Source organism: Falco punctatus (genome assembly GCF_963210335.1).
Source record: "Falco punctatus genome assembly, chromosome: 9".
NCBI lineage: Eukaryota > Metazoa > Chordata > Aves > Falconiformes > Falconidae > Falco > Falco punctatus.
The window spans coordinates 5,804,659-5,821,776 of record NC_137589.1 but is presented as its reverse complement, the minus strand read 5'-3'; the positions used below and the strand labels follow the sequence as shown (position 1 = coordinate 5,821,776).

Below are 17,118 nucleotides of genomic sequence, written 5' to 3'. Positions count from 1 at the left end.
AAGCGCTAGCTGGGTGGGCATGACTTAATTCCTCAAGCTTTCAAAGACACACACACCATAGTTGAATCTTATTAACCTCATCTATAGACCCCTTGTGACTTAATTTAACCAGAACCATACACGTAAGAGCATTGTTGAGCAAGTTAAAATTTCTTTATTTTTAAGAATCCAACTGATGCTACTATTGCTGAACAATAATGTTATATAGCCGCTGCATGTCAGAAAAATTGGCTCTGTAGTGCTGGAAAACTCTTTAAAGGAAGGGAGAGAACATGCCACACACCTGGGTCCCCTGCAGGATAAATGAAATTAAAGTTATTACAAAATACTGATATAAAATTTGGGGATTTTCTGAACCTCAGGTTTAAAAAGCCACCAAGGTAAGAGTCAACTGAAACACAGGATCTGTAAGATGAGTTTGAGAATAGAATCATATAAATTCAAACAGTAACAGAGAAGAGATGCTTACTAGAACGTCAGCATTTGGGGACGTGAACTATGCAAAGACTCGATCTTCTGTCAGCATTGTCGAGGTTTATCCCCGGCCGGCAACCGAGCCCAGGCAGCTGCTCGCCCGCGCATCCCGCATCGGGGCCAGGGAAAGGATCGGAAGGGTAAAAGTGAGGAAAGTGGTGGGCTGAGATGGAGACAGCGTACCCGGCCAGGCAACACCGCGCACAGGAGCAAAGCAAAACCCGGCACTGGTTCCCCGCTGCCCGTGGCAGGCAGGTGCTCGGTCATCCCAGGGGAGCAGGGCTCCAGCACGCCCAGCGGGGACTGGGGAAGGCCAGCGCCATCGCCCCCAGCGTCCCCCCGTCCCCCTTCTTCCCCAGCTCCATATGCCGAGCGTGACGGCGCACGGCACGGGGTATCCCTGGGGTCGGTCGGGGTCAGCTCCCCCAGCTGTGCCCCCCCAGCTCCCCGTGCCCCCCAGCCCGCTCGCTGTGGGGTGGGGGAGGAGCAGGAACGGCCTCGGCTCCGTGTAGGCACCGCTCAGCGGTCACGGAAACATCCCTGTGTCATCAGCACGGCTTCCAGCACAGACCCAAATCGTGGCCCGCACCAGCTATTGGGAAGAAAATTACCTTTATCCCAGCCCAAACCAGCACAGGCATCAGGACATTATCCAGACTGAAGAGCCAGCCCAGGTGAGTATAACTGCTTAACTGCTGCATCACTCTGCCCCAGACTAAAATAGTTCACATGTTCATGTACTTGCTTCGTTTAGGTTAGAGTATTTTAGGATCTGAATGGCATCCACCTACACCGCCCCCCACTCACAACGCCCGCAGCGAAGCCTTCTGCTGATCATCGCTTGCTTGACTCAAAATCAAGCCAACTGCTGTGGGAAACCGGGTATCTCGAACAGCTGCTTCATGGGGAGCACCAGGTTTTATTTGTAAGAGAATAAACAGGGGTAGCACTTTCTCAGCAAATTCCTCTGGGAAGCAAATTGGTCACCAAGGTCATCAAGTCCTGCCTTCCCCCCCCGCCCCCACCTGCTCAGTAGACTTGCCACACGTAAGCTAAGCAACTCATCCAGAAGAATCTGAAGAAATCTAATTGACAAATTTCTATTCAAAAGTAGCCCATACTACGGAAAAGCTGAAGACCCCCTTTTGGGCATTCTTTATGCTTTAATAAAGACAAAGGGGGTCACAGATTGCTTTTCTTTGCAAGACATTCTTAAGAACCTGCCCCTATTCATCCACAGAAGTGGTTTATAAACATTTTTCTGCTGATTGCCTGAATTTAGTACGTGCAACGCAAGGAAGCCTGCTTTACAAAGTTTAGAATGACTTCATTACTTTTATCTGTGTTTTGATTCCTAACATGAAAGCATAATGTATTTCTTAAGACTTAACTAGGAAAACATGGTTTGAAGGAAGAAAATCTGAACAGTACTTGCTAAGATTGCATTCTCCGCTAATTATTGTTGGCAATCGCTTTAGATAAACACCAAGTCAAAAACACTTTATGGCTTTCTCTCCCTCTTTGAAATCCTTGAGGTTTTTGATGTGTGGCCAACACCTTCCTGATATCCCAATAGGTTGGTTTTACTACCAGCCCTACTACCTCTTCTATTACATCCTCCTTCCATTCCAAATGTTCACCAAGGAAAAATTTGCAAGCTTAGCTTCTGGAGGTGACACAAGTGTAAAAGTTATTTTAACTTCTTAAATTGGAAAGTTTATATTTACTGCACCTCTAGGCTGACTATAAGTTTGTGTCCCACAGTGGATCTGCGCCAAGCCTAGCCTTCATAGCCTCGTGCCAAGAGCACTTTCAAAGCCGTTCACTGCTCACTGTTTGATACTCATTTCTTTCAAATAATACTGAAGCTTGATACTCCGGATGAGTTCATCTTTTGGCTTGTAGCGTTTCTGGCTCCAGATTCAATTTCTTACAGTAACTACAGCTACCGTACCTTCAGTTTCACTATAGCCTTACTGGCTCAGCAGAGCTCTTGTTCTTGTTGCTCAGCATTTACAGCCCTACTCCGCTTTTACTCATTACATCAACCGCAGTCAGCGGATCATCCTCCTTGCAATCAGGCCCACGCTAGCTCTAGCTTTACAGCCTTATGAAACTGTTACTACAACCCAGCGTTTTAGCAAATTTGCTAAGTACCGCAGCCAAGTGTTTCCGGGGAGGAGTAAGGCTTGCCAAACCACGCTGTAGATCAGTCCCTTCTTGGACAGGTTCGTGGCACAGGTTCTCAACACAACCCTCAGGCAGGAGAAGGCTCCCCCAGAGCAGTCAAGAAAATACCAGTATCTTGAAAAAAAAATATATCACTGTAATGTGAATACTTCAGACATGTTTTAAGCTTAACACCCTAAGTTCTGTGCATAAACTACACATATAAAGACTTGGTAATGAGTTTATCATCAGGAAAAGTTTAGAGCCAGCTATGTTTGCTCTTAGAAACTTATGTCTGACTGGATGTATTTATATTTGTTCTACACATTAAGGTTGATTCCAGATTCTTCAAATAAGGTTTGAAAGGCAAAAAAAATAATAGTCCAACAATCACCTATTCTAGTGAACATTTCTCCATTTACTCCCCCCTCAATAAAAACCTTAATGATAAAAATCACCTTCTGTGAAAGCACTTAAATATATCTAACAAACTCCACCTGAAAAAAGAAACTTTTTAGTGAAATGTTAAGTATCAGTAAAATAATCTCAAGTATATAGTTAAGCTTTTAGAGAAAGCGACTAAGAACTCGCATCACCATAATAACAAATCCGCAAGTTAAAATTCAGCCACTTTTCAATTGCTACTGCTCTGGAGGTGACACCATGCAAATTCAGGATAGTACTCCCTTTCTTCATGATTTAGACCTAAGCCAGAATAGATTTAAGAGCATTTAATAGAAAATAAAAGCAGACCGGGCTCCAGCATTGTTTAAAAAATAAATTACCTTCCCAAAAAGAAAAATTAAGCATCTGTTCCTGCCGACTGGCACATGATAAAATGTGCTTTATATTTTAGAAGATGCCAACTGAATTCTAATAGGCCTTCTCTGTGTGACTGATGCTGGCATACTGGAGCAATCCCAATCCAAAATGAGATCATGTGCTGTATTAAATAAAACCTACTTGTTGAAAATAAGAAAAACATCTTTATCAATAAGTATTATTTCTGTGCTTTATTAAAGAAATTTTAGTTAGTGACTTCCATTTCTGGGAAGACTCAGACTGATCAAATAGTGGAGCAATCTGTTAGGGCAACTGTAGTCATTACTGTAATTACCAAATGCAGTATTGTTACCATTAAAAAGCTAAAAAAAGCTTATTTTTCCCTCCTCACACACTTTCCCATTTTGAGTCTCCCAGTAACCTCTGCTTCGCCTCACAAGTAGTTAGTGCATTAATTTATATAACCCTCCAACGGATAAAATCATGGGTTTGAAGACAAAATCTCTTTTGCAAATGCATAGTTGTTAGATGCCTCATTGAGTTATAATTTATAGCCAGTTAATTTTCTAAGGCTTGCTTCGTTAACCATCACCCCAGTCCAAACCTGCACGAGTAAGACCAGACCTTGTGCGCCACCGCTTCAAAGGCTGTGCCATGCAGCTCACGTGGTACGCTGCTTAAGAGTGCTGTAGAAACCATTCTCCTGTAAATGCCCATTTTGTTCACCTAAGCAAATATCACCAGGTCACAGAACATATTTTTATGGGGGTTTAATAATTTTTTCACCATTTATCTATTTCTGTGCATTTTCCACTGGCGCCCCTGAAAACAGTTCATCCTCATCCCTTGAAACAACTGGATTTGGTGGAAGCGGTTCTGTTAACAAAGCTTTGTAAATGAGCAACAGCGCTAGAAGGAGTTACAGTACTGCTTACGCCCATTTGAATCCTCAGGGCTTTGCCTTTGTGAAATTATCTTCTCGGGGAGCTGCTGATTAATTGTAGTCTACCGAGGAGACACTGTCCCTTCATATACAAAACAAATAAAATAAAAAAAACCCACAAAACATAAACTTCATTCAGTTACATCTATCAATAGAGTTTGGGTGACAGATACATAAAACTAAACTTTAGAAAAATCAATTCTATAGATTGAAAGTACCAGTCATTTTCGGAAACTGAGAAATTGCAGATGCCAACTACCTGTCTGTATAGGAATATATAGGAATAGACTTTAAGTCTAAAGGCTAAAAATACAGCTGAATTCTTGTTGAATAAATTGTCACTTCTCTCTCTTCTCCTCTATATTCCTAAAAAAGCAAATTATTTATACAGCATTCATCTATTAGAATTTGAATATAAGAGAGATATCATATACAACTCAACCTCACCACTGCGATCCCATAAAAAAATTGCAAAACGGTGTTAGAATTCTTTGTTCCCACCCCCATAACACTATGAAATGCAGCTCAGACATGGAGGATTTCTTTTCCGAATAAAACAAAGCGTATCAGATATGTTGCTAAGCACTGGTAAAAAACCAAAAAGTGTAAGTGCTCTAAAGACCCTCTACACAATGGTTTGTCTTGGCAGACGTCGGGCAGATATCGGTTTGATTTTGTGGCCCGGCTACACACACCCACCTTCAGCAGCAACCCAGGCGACACTGCTGAGTGACACCAAGTGACAAGCTAAAAGTAACGGCGGTCATCTCCAAAGGCAGCCTCCTCCGGCCACCGGCCCCTGAAATACTTTTATACTCAAGGGACAAGGTGGAATGCAAAGAGTGAGAAGCCCGGCAGACTCCTCCACAACTCCGTTCTTATTTCTTTGCACAATCCAAAAGCAGCTTCCCCCTGAACTGCCAGCTCCCTCCTGAAACCAAAAGACAGTTTTCAAATACTGATGTGCATTCCTGCTGAAATACCAACATAAAATAAGGAGGAATTATTTTACCTCTTTTACTCACAGTAACAGGCAAAACGAGCATCAGTGTGCTTTTATATAGAACTCCGAAGTTTCATGTTCTGAATTTTTTTCTTGCAGCATAGGAATTGCTTAGCATCCTTATAAAATATAAAATATAGACCAACAGCCAAATATTTTTTGTTCTCCAAGTGCATTAATCTTTAGCATCACTACCTAATACAAGCTGAAGTGAAGAACGGCTATATCTGGCCAGAAAGCCGGGTAAGCACGTGCAAAGCCACCCAACTGAGACTCCGAGAGCCAGCCCTGCGACAGCCCGCTGCAACCCGGCAGGCGGGGAGCCAGCGCCGCCTTGCAAAAAGCGTGTGATGGTTCAAAGGCTTTTGTAGCAAACTATTTCTAGGCCAGCTTTTCGGTGGTGGTTGATTTGGGTCAAGCTGGTTTTGATCAATAGTGATTTGGAAAGACAGCCGGTGGCGGCGGCGTTCTGGACCGCTCCTTAGCCATGCCCGATGGGTGCAGAGTCAATGGTACCTCTTCCCTCAGCCCTTTCAATATGCTCCTCACAAACATGACGTTTTTCAATTTACTAGGGGTATAATCTAGAGATGCAAGCGAGCTAACATTTTTCGTTTGTTTGTTTTAAAGCACATTTTTCCCCTTACAGGAAAATAAATTAAGAAATGACTAAAAAATAAGTGACAAACTTACTGACTTTCTTATTTTTTAAATAGGAAAGAGGACAACTGCCAATTTCCACAATAAAACCCACATTACTTACAGGAAAATATTTATTACATTTTCTGCACAGAATGCATTCAGAATTAGTAAGAAGCCTTACTGAGGTCTAGTATATCTAATTAAAAAAAAAATGTGGCACTCCTGCTAAACTCTGACATGATGCTGTTTCTGATCGTAAGTTTCAGTTTCCTTCAACGCTGCTTAACCCCCTGCAACAAAGAAAGGATTTGGCCACCTTCACTTTGTGCTTCTGCATCCATGCTACGCAGAGAATCTGGACTACATATTTTTTTCTCCATAGCAGGATGAAACAGTGGAAGAAAGAAAGGAAACACGCAAAGAACCAGACCTAATTCAGAATTAAAAATACTTCAAACTGTGCCATTAACTGAAACCTGTGACTCCCTTTGAAAGCAGTCTGTGAAGGAAACTCCCACCTAAATAACTCACATTATAAATTAGTTTCCATTTTGCCTAAAAATCGAATCTCAGAAAAATTATTTTTACTTCTAATCATTAAATTGATAGCAGGGGGGAAGTACAAAGATTAATACTTAAAAACTGCTGTATTTTCAGACTGACAGCCCAAAGGGTGTGCTTGGTTTTGGGTTTTGTCTCAAGTTGTTCTTGATTTTTAATTTTAAATTTTGAAGCAGTTAGGACGCACATAGTTTTTAAAGATGAACACAGTGTTTGCATTTTGCAAATCAAAGAAAAATAAAGGGTTTAAAATTCAATTTACAAGGAGTTTAAAAGTTTTGTCATACCCCAAGCTTTCAAACCAGGCATAAAAACGATCAAAAGCAGCACCCATCCCTTGCCGGTTACACTACAGCAACATTCACTTGGGTGAGAAACACTACAGCCTTGTCGTTTTTTATTTAAAGAAAAGCTACGTCTGGTTTACACAACCTTGTCACAGATAATTATCAGTGATTTTAAAACAAACAAACAAAAAAACTTTAAAAGGAAGAACTTTAATTAACTCTTCAAATTTTATGACTGAAATAGCGGAGATATTAATTAGTGGAAATACAAAATATTTCCACCTCAGTCACAAGTCGAATGTATCTGACCTTTGAATTTAAGCTCATTTCTTACTCAATTTAAAGCCTTATTTCTGTTTGTTCACCAGCAAAGCATAGAAATCAACCTCAAAACCAAAACAGACAACACACAGTGACAAGATAAGCCATACTCATTAATAGCAGTATTTCTATAAAACAGCAAGTTGAAATGTGGTTTTTCTCATATTGCTTCGTTCATCCTAGGCTCATACATGAAGAAATATTAAAGACCAGTATGCCTCGGGGTACAAAAACACTAACTTGAACCACAATAAGAGTACAGTTAAAATGAAGCATAAACAACAACAAAATTCAATGAAAAGAATACTTAATTAAAACCAGAAAGCACAAGTCACAAAGGAAGTTCAGTAAAATGCTCAGGATATTCTTAATCGGCCAACTCTGCAGTTACTCTAACAAGAAATAAAAGAGGAACTCTGGAAAACACTGCTCAAAAAGGGGGAAAAACACACCTTATCAAAGTATTACCAATGATCCTTTAACACAGGAAGACAGAAAAATTAGTTTTACAAGTATAATGTCTAGGGGACCTTAAAATGGGTAAAGACGGGAAGCTGCGACAAGGGCAAATCCTACCGACATCTTCCAAACAAAACTTTTGGGCTTTGTGCCTGAAATCATACAACTGGTTTATGATTTGCAATTCAATCTTGAGAAGCGAGCGCACTAATCACTTGACAAAACTCATTCAAAATCCGCTAACCCTGCTGTGCCGCACGGAAACAATAACTCATTGTGTTTTGACTCTTATTATTCCAGTAGTAAACATGAACGGGGGCAACGGAAAACATTTCCTGTGAATACAGCGATTACAGCAGCTCTCCTTTGCAGCCGTCATTTGCAGGCTTACCTGCAAATACAATCCGTCGGCTACACTGCCTAACACTAAAATCCAAGCACAGCCTGCTGTTTTGGACACATTTGAAAGAGATCCTCATACAACAATAAGTATAAAATTCCTGGTTTATTTGTAATGAGCTCTAACAATACAATTATTCTAACCCGCCTCAATTTATCATCCTGAAATATGGTGACTGAGAAGGTTTACAGAAGGGCTAGATTTAAACGATACAGGTATTATTCTCCAAGGACTTACTTTTCAGGGATGCACTACAAAAACAAACAAACAAACAAACAACCGAAAAAACCCAACACAGACAAACTAGTAGTAGCTGGGAAAACGTTAGTTAAATGAGACTGAACAACTTCCCATTTAAAAACAGTATGAAGTGCCTGCAAAATCAAGACACAGAGACAAACAAAACAAAACAAAAAAGCAACCACCGCTTCCAGAAGACAGAACTAACTAGTCAATTCCTTGGAAGTTGTATCTCTGACACTATTCTTGATGACTTTGGATATGAAAAATGAGAATGTGAATGGCCAAAGAAGAGTATTAATTGCATACCCAGGTGGCTATTGCGAGGCTATCTTTTTTTCTGGATTTAAATACCTAAGGTTTTAAATACCTTTTTGGTCACCTAGCCAACACCGAGTTATGCCTTCAGTTTAAATGTGCCATGCACACGAGGAGCAGGAGCAGCACCCAGCAGTAGCACTGGGTGCTGACGGCACGAACCCTGCGCGATGCTGGCTCCCTGCGGGGTGTCTCCCTAGCCCAGGCTGGGGGCTGCAGCACCCAGCAGGCTCCACAAGGTAGTCTTGCAGATCCAAACTAGCTGGGTCAAAGTTTTGCAAGCTCATCCATGCCCCACCTCGTTTTTGCTGGGCTCTGAAAGCGTTTCTAATGCCTGACTTGATCACAGTGGGTTCTGGGAAGGTTTATTCGCTCTGTGTCAGCACTGATGAGCCTGACCAAGATTTTTCCTGCATCACATGCATCTCCGTGCTGCTCAGAACTTTTGTTAGCCAAGTTTTTCTGTTCCTCAAAGTATCCAAATTATTCAGAACAACAAAAGAACATTCAGTATTTTGAGCCACTCATTTCTCTTTAGAGACTGAAAGGGAAAATCATGGTCCAAATCCAACGAGCGCTTGGAAACAGCGCACGAAAGCAACTCTAACTCACATGCTAACAGGGAATTACAACTGCACACATCTCTTTCTGGAGTTCAGGCGAGGTACTTACCTCCAGAACATCACTGAAAGTGACTCGGGTACTGTTAGGGGAGACCATTAAACAACCTGTTAAAACTTGTGAATTATAGATTAGAAGTACTAAATTAAGGATGCATCTTAAATAGAAAAGATGAGAGAGACAGCAACTGCCACACAAACACTTCCTATTAGGAACGAATGAAATATTTCATTAATTTCTTACGAAAAACATGAAAACATATTTTTCTTATGTAAACACAGAATGCTTATCTCATTATTAACTTTAGTAGAACTTTAAAACTGGTAAGTACACTGACATCTCAAACAGAACAGCTTATTCCATCTATTCCCTGAACATATTCTGTACATGAAAAAAGCAGAAACACTACATAAACTGCATTTTAATTTCAACTTTTAACTAAAATACTTGTAATTCAGTAAGACTACCCAAGAAGCCAAATATTGAAATCTGCTAAAATCAGTAATTTTCTAACTGTACAATGACACTAATGAGTCCGTCTAAGTTTTGTCACACAAACAGTGTCTAAGAGGTACTGACCTTCGTGGCTGTGTGAGAGCAAATCATCACTGTTCTTCCAAGTATCTGGATTTCTGCAGCTTCCAACAATTGCAAAGTTGGCATTTATGACATGTAAAAGTGTTTCAGATGTCATTTTTCATGTCAAATAGATTTTATATTACAAGGGCTAAAAATGCAGGAATAGAGTTATCGCCTCACATCATATATTTTGGAGTCATTCTGCATTGCACAAACAAATTAAGAAAACACACCTTGTCACTTTAATAGGCCATCCTCACCCTCTGAATTATAACCTTCCTTCCAGGGAATTAAAAACATTTTTTATGAACTAAAAACATTAATAAAGGGAATTTTAGGAATTCTGGATAGGATTTTTCAATACTATTTTATAAATGTACTTCCATATACTTATTTTCATCACTTTTATGCAAGACTAAAACATTTTAGTGGCTGGCTTGCTTTTTCTGATGCAAAATCTTCCCATGGGACTGATCCCAAGCCAGCTGATCCTGAAGGGCTATATACAAGGATTTAAGACTTTCAGAAGAAAGCTTCTTAGAAGACAACCCTATTGTCAAGCAGACTGCCAGAGACTTTTAATCACAGGTTTTAATGACACTTAAAGCCAACAGCAAAACGCAGTACTGATCCCCAAGCTTGCAATGTCAGTAAACACAATGGAATAAAAGACAGCACAAAAGACAAAATGTAGAGCGCTGTGGTTTAAGGAGTTACAACTCAAAAAAAATGGGATTGCAAGAGGAAAAAAAATCTGAAAGAGTAAGAAAGTCAAATACTCCTTATTAAAATATTTGAACTGTAAAGAAGTGAAAATAGCAGAAAGCAGCAAGAGGATCTTTCAAAAAGAAGGGCAAAGCAAAGTCCTTGTTAAGACTGATATAGGAGGAAGAAAAGAAAAACAAATAACAAGAGTCAAGCTGAGAATTACAAGTGCAAGCTTTTCCATGAAACGGGTGAAATTGAAGCAATTGGCAGTAGCTTATCAGCTAAATAAATGAGATTACAGCAATCAATTTACTGGCTAAATTAATTAAAACATGGAATCAATTATGTTCTATGTGAAAAGTCGGGATGATGTCACCAGAGCAGAGAGTAAACACATTCTGAGGCACCATGGATCGTTACAAAAGGTCTGACCCTGGGAAGAGTTTGCCGCAGTGGCTGGTAGCGTGTAGCTGAGCCGGGACACGGCACATGCCTGTGGTGGTGCTTCCACAGCTGCTCTAGATCTGCCCCTAATTACAGCTTTTAAGTTTTATCACATTTTTAAGCTAATCCCATATGCTAGTTATCCTCAGCATGAAATAAATCTGCACGATCCCTCTACTAATCCCACATTATTTAGTTTTTAATTTCTGTTATTGTGTTTCTAACACCTCCGTATGGAAAATGATTCCTACAAGATTTGGCTGTCCTTGCCCTCTCTTACGTTCCCCTGAATCTTTACCAACTAATGATTTCACTTCTGGTCCAGTCACACACACAAAAAAAAACAACACACCGCAAAACCACAAAAAAGCAGAATTATTGTGCTGCAGAATCAAGTCACAACATCCAAATGGTGAAGGAGTATCTTGAGCACACAACCAGCTAAGATTCATCTCTTCAATGCAAGCAGCATGCCAGGATATCTTTATTAGTCAAGCACAGCTCTCAAAAACTTACATAATTTCAAAATACATCTGCTTGTTACACAATCTGTATGACAGTCATTTTGGATTAAAAATGTATTTTGGGGAATCTTGCAGCCCAAGTCAAACGTTTCATGAACTACATTGAAAGTCAGACGTTGGTGCTTCTTGCGGGGCACTGGTTTACTCTGCTACATGTATGTCAGGAGCAATTATATTTAGGATATCAATAAAACTAAACTTTTAAATCACAAATATTTAGCAAAATTTGTGATTTGCTAGAACAATGCAAAACAGAGTTCATATTATGACCATACTTCAAATCACTTTTTAAAGACCGTCCTTGCTAATGTTTTTTTTTTGGAGACGCTGTTATAGGGCTGACAGTTCAGTGTAATTTCTAAACCACACACCAATTTATGCAGTGCCAGTTGTTTAGGACCCACAAATTACATGAATAATGTTACCTTTTTATGACAGAAGCACTGGAATATTTAAGCATCTTTTTGCATATGAAGCTAAAATCCCATGTCGGTCACTTCAATTTAATCCAAACATACTAAAAGTGAGGGGAAAACGTGCCAGGCTACACCTTCTTGGCACTGTCTTCATCATTTAAATATCTTGCATGCTTCAAGTATCACACTGGATTTAGAAATATGCATTCTGATGATTTTAAGTGTTTATAAACTTAATTAGAAACAGATACAACCTTGTAAGATGTCTCTTGTCTAGAGGAGCTGCTAGAAATGTCTGCCTTTTTCTAGGTTACAGAATTCAAATTTATTGCCTATAGCTCTGATAAGATAGTGAAAAGTTAGTTCCTCAGAAGACTTCAGTTCGAAATCTGTCAGAACTTATTTAAACTATTTCCTAACTTGCCAAAGTACACAACACTATCTTTAAAAAATTGTAAACAGCAGTTGGTTTAGAGCAGCCCAGCAATTTCTCTCTAATCAGATGATTGCACAGTTCTAAACAATTTGTTTAATGTTTTCCATCTGCGATAGTTTTGGGACTACATTTTCATCGTCTCAAGAACTTCAGCGCATTTACCCTTATAAATGTTAATCGGCACCACAGTACTCTTATAAACATCAACATATGCTGCCTTTTGCATTAATCCACCTGACTAGATCCAAAGATGCAACGCTACACGTATCCATCGCTTTTGCCAGGGATCTAAACCATCAGACGTGACCAAATGGCAACCGCAGATCACTTTATGGATACAAATATGTCATCATGGTTTGTCTGTGCAGAAGAAGGAGGAATAAGAGCAGTATAGTACACTATACTTTTCAAATATGTCTTAAATTAAACAAGTCTTTGTATTGACAGGGGAAAAAAGAAAAGCAAAAACAAATCAATAAAATACATAATAAATTTAAAGCATTATTACTGGAAATACACCCTTTTTATTAGCATAGAATAGTATCTAAATTGTACAGAAAATTAAAGGTTCTGAAAAGCACAGCACTAGAAATCAAGGTTATTGAAAGAGCTGTGACAGATTATTTTTCTAGTGAAAGCACTATGCACAGAAGTGTATTTTTAAAATAAATACAGTTTTGTATAACAGCCCAAGCCTGCAGATTTCTGGGGAAAAAAAATCTAAGTTTTATTTACTAGAACTAATAAGCCTCAGTTTCTTGCAAAAAGCATTAAGATGCATAATCAAATCGCTAATAAGAGGGTTCAGAAGTTATTAAACAGTGGGAATGTTGTTTGCCTTTTACTACTCCAGCTTATTATGTGCAGCAGAATAGCAATACAAAGCTGTGAAAATTTTCATTTTGTATGTAGTGAAGAAAAATAAATTAGTTCTGTAATATGTGAGAAAGATGTATTGCTGAATGGAAGAAAAAAAAAAAAAGGTTTTTGATGCTCTTATTCCTAGAAGTTTTACAAATCTGGTAAAAACGTGCAATAAAAGTTATAAGACTACTAAAAAAAATGTCCAGTCTAAGTAATTTTCTTTAGTTTGGTAACTCAAAAACTGGTGATCTGGTGTCAACTCTGTTGATAAGGTAATCCTCTGACCAGGGTTATCAGGGTGATTCCTGTGAGCCTGGCGTGAGACCTCCCCCTTCAACCTCTGCATAGCTAGGTGTGGTGTCCCAGGACTCTGGCACGGACCATTGGGCTGATACTCCTGGAGAGGAGAGTTCAGGCACTGCTTTTAGTGGTGTTTTGGTTTTGTGGCTCTTTTTCAGATGGTTCAGACTTGTATGTGAACATGAATATAAGTATATAAGAATTTTTTTATATGTGAATATAAGACTTTCTGGATTTCAGCATCTGTCCTGTGTAGGCATAGCCTCACCAGCTCTGCCGGGCTGCAGGGAGATCATGGAAAAGCACAGACAAGACCAGTTATCTCCTCCCCATTCCAATGCCTACTGTCATTTTAGCTCACACCAGCTGGAAATACTCTAAAGCCTAAATTCTAAGGACTTTCACTCCTCTGCTGGAAGAAGCAAGGTCTTTATTGCTGTGTGGAGATGGCAGATGCAAAGCCGGGTCGGCAACAAGAGCAACAAGAGGAAGGTGGTTGATGAACTGTCAGGCACCAGCAAATTTCTGCTGGTATATGACTTTGGCTTCGAGACATGTTCACGTTTTCACTTCTAGTTTTTTCTCCATGGTGTTACCTACAGAACAGCCACTCTTACTGATCTCTACAAATACCTATCTAGATTTTCAAGTTTCAATCCTACAATTACTTCAACAGCTTTCTTCTGTTAAAGTCCTTCTTCTCATCGTTCTACCTACATGAATTACTGCAAAATTTACTTCCCCATTGTCGAGGTTTATCCCCGGCCGGCAACCGAGCCCAGGCAGCTGCTCGCCCGCGCATCCCGCATTGGGGCCAGGGAAAGGATCGGAAGGGTAAAAGTGAGGAAAGTGGTGGGCTGAGATGGAGACAGCGTACCCGGCCAGGCAACACCGCGCACAGGAGCAAGGCAAAACCCGGCACTGGTTCCCCGCTGCCCGTGGCAGGCAGGTGCTCGGCCATCCCAGGGGAGCAGGGCTCCAGCACGCCCAGCAGGGACTGGGGAAGGCCAGCGCCATCGCTCCCAGCGTCCCCCCGTCCCCCTTCTTCCCCAGCTCCATATGCCGAGCGTGACGGCGCACGGCACGGGGTATCCCTGGGGTCGGTCGGGGTCAGCTCCCCCGGCTGTGCCCCCCCAGCTCCCCGTGCCCCCCAGCCCGCTCGCTGTGGGGTGGGGGAGGAGCAGGAACGGCCTCGGCTCCGTGTAGGCACCGCTCAGCGGTCACGGAAACATCCCTGTGTCATCAGCACGGCTTCCAGCACAGACCCAAATCGTGGCCCGCACCGGCGGCTGTGAAGAAAATTAACTCTATCCCGATAAAAACCAGCACAAAACCCAAAACCTCGTCTTTCCACACACGTCTCTACCAGCTGCCCATACCCTGACCACATCAGAACCACCTCACTTCTAAAGCTCTCCACAGTCTGCTTCACCTTCATCTTCTTTCCTAGCACCTACAGGCAGCAATGCAAGCTCTGCCTTTGACTATGGGATCTGGTGCCTCAGACCAGTTTATCTGTTTTTGAAGGAAACTCCTTTGTGTCTCCCCATACCCTTCGTTTCTCCTACACCTCTTCTGCTGTGAAAGTCTTCTCCATTAACTCGAAAAGATAACTAAGGTACTTCCTTAGGTCCCTCTTCGAAACTCTCCTTCACTGTGATGTTTACCAAAAAACACCCAAAACAAACACCAAACAAAAAATATACAGTCTAGTCTATTACCATTTAGTCTATGAATAGATTACAATTTAGGCTATTATAATAAATCAACCTGACAAACCAGAAGGTGCTTCTCTTTCTTTACAGTATCCTTTTGCATCCATCCTGGCTGGTGTTAGACTATACCCTGTGGAGCAGAGCGTCTTCTCTCCAGGAACACACAACGCCAGCACAGAGGAGCCTATGTGTGCCTTTGTTATCTGTACTTCTCAACATTGGAGAAAGCACTTTCATTTTAATTAATGTATCCCATTTGATTCCATTTTGATTTTGTTCTATTTTTAGATATACAAGACGTTGCAACAGATGTGTATTAGCTCAGCCAATTTATCAACTTCGGCAAACAAATAAGTCAAGGAAAAAAAAAAGGTATTAAAGTCCTTTTTGATCTGCACTGTTCAACGCTTGTGCTGAAAGCAGCAGACGCAGGAAGGTGGGAAGCAACTTCCACCACCAAGACTGCCGTGGGCCATGCTGGTCGGATCAAGCATAGCTTTTTTCCCTTGGGTAACAGCAGCCTGTTCACCCTGGCTGGCACAAGGTACACCCCATGTTACACGACACAGGCAGGAGGCTATAAAACCATGAGGCCTTTGAAACCACCACTTTAGATTGGGATTGTATCTGCCCTTATCTGAAGTTGCTTCTTAAAGGTCTTGACAGTCCCATCCTGATGGGAAGAAAGTTTTCCCACTAATTACCAGCTCAAAAGTAGATTTTCATAAAGATTTTACTTCGTGAAGAAACAGGCTTCTCTCGGGAGCAACAAACTGAAAATCTCAACAGATGTTAGGAAAAAAGGTCATCTCATCGGGTTAGTCTCAGAAAAATGGAAAGTGGAAGGATAAAAGTATTGCCAGGATACCAAGTAAATTACTTATAATTCTTTTCACACTGCACGAGTTCCACAGGCAAAGCTGTTAGTGAAAGCACCAACAAAGTAAAACCCTGAAGACCAGTTTTGAGAGGAGGAAGTTAACTAGCATGACAGACAGACCATGCCAGGATATTTCAGTAGGCGCTATCACGTCACTGAATTCTGCCCATCAGTTGTTGATATGTTGTCAAAGTCACTGCCAAGTACTTACCTGCAGAGCAATCTTCTAATTAACTTCTTTTTTCTGTAACTCCATCTGTACTAAAGTCAATGGCCTGTTAAATGAAGTTTAGCACGATCTCAATTTTCAGACTGCACTAGCATCCAAAGCCTGTGTTACTGCCCTACCTCACCAGCTGCTTATTTATTTTTAAGTAAATGGCTGGCCACTGGTTTATTAATAAACACATCAGAATCCTAATAAACCCCTCACATTTATACAATGATGCCAGGTCTTCTGAATTTTTCAAATTGAACAGACAACAGAAATGAAAGATCTGTTCTAAAGCATGAGTAACTTTGGCAAAACTGGTAATTTATTAAAGCAAGAATACTTGACAAACACGACCTTTCATCTGTGAGTGCTGTCCGAGTATTGTTATGCAATTTTTTTTTTTCCTGAATTAACTGATGTTTGTCAATACAAGTTAGAAACCACATGTGAAAAGCCTACTAGCAGTTTATTTAAGTATCAAATTTGAGTGTTTGCTGGCACAAGACCTCATCGTTGTCTCTGTATGACTGGAGTGTTTTGAGGTTAAGTAAGGCTGAATCTCATTACCCTGGCCAGAAGCAGTAAAGAGTTGGACCCAATTCAACCATCAGGCGCCCATGATTTGCCATCCTAAACAATAAAAAGTTATTGCAGTTCCTATGATCGCTTTTTTAAGTTATTAGCTGTTAGACATTTTTTTTAGACTTATCTCTGTGGTATAAGGAGTTAAGAACTTTGTTTAGTTCATCTGTCCTCTCTTCTTCATTCTCCAACTGTTAACAAAAGTATTACACGTCAGAGGAGAAGGGGATGGAAA

At 40.6% G+C, this 17,118-nt stretch overlaps 1 protein-coding gene across 6 annotated transcripts in view; it reads right to left on the bottom strand.

Annotated features, from left to right (window-relative positions):
- Positions 1–17,118, bottom strand: part of ATE1 (arginyltransferase 1) — an 85,746-nt gene that overhangs the window by 2,464 nt on the left and 66,164 nt on the right. The window contains exon 12 of one of the 6 annotated variants that reach the window (XM_080401500.1): positions 1,445–16,362. The exons of the other annotated variants lie outside the window; for them this stretch is intronic. Coding sequence (XP_080257626.1) covers positions 16,355–16,362 — 8 coding nt within the window. The 3' untranslated portion in view covers positions 1,445–16,354. Of the gene's footprint in view, positions 1–1,444; positions 16,363–17,118 lie in introns of those variants that run through there. 6 annotated transcript variants of the gene reach the window in all.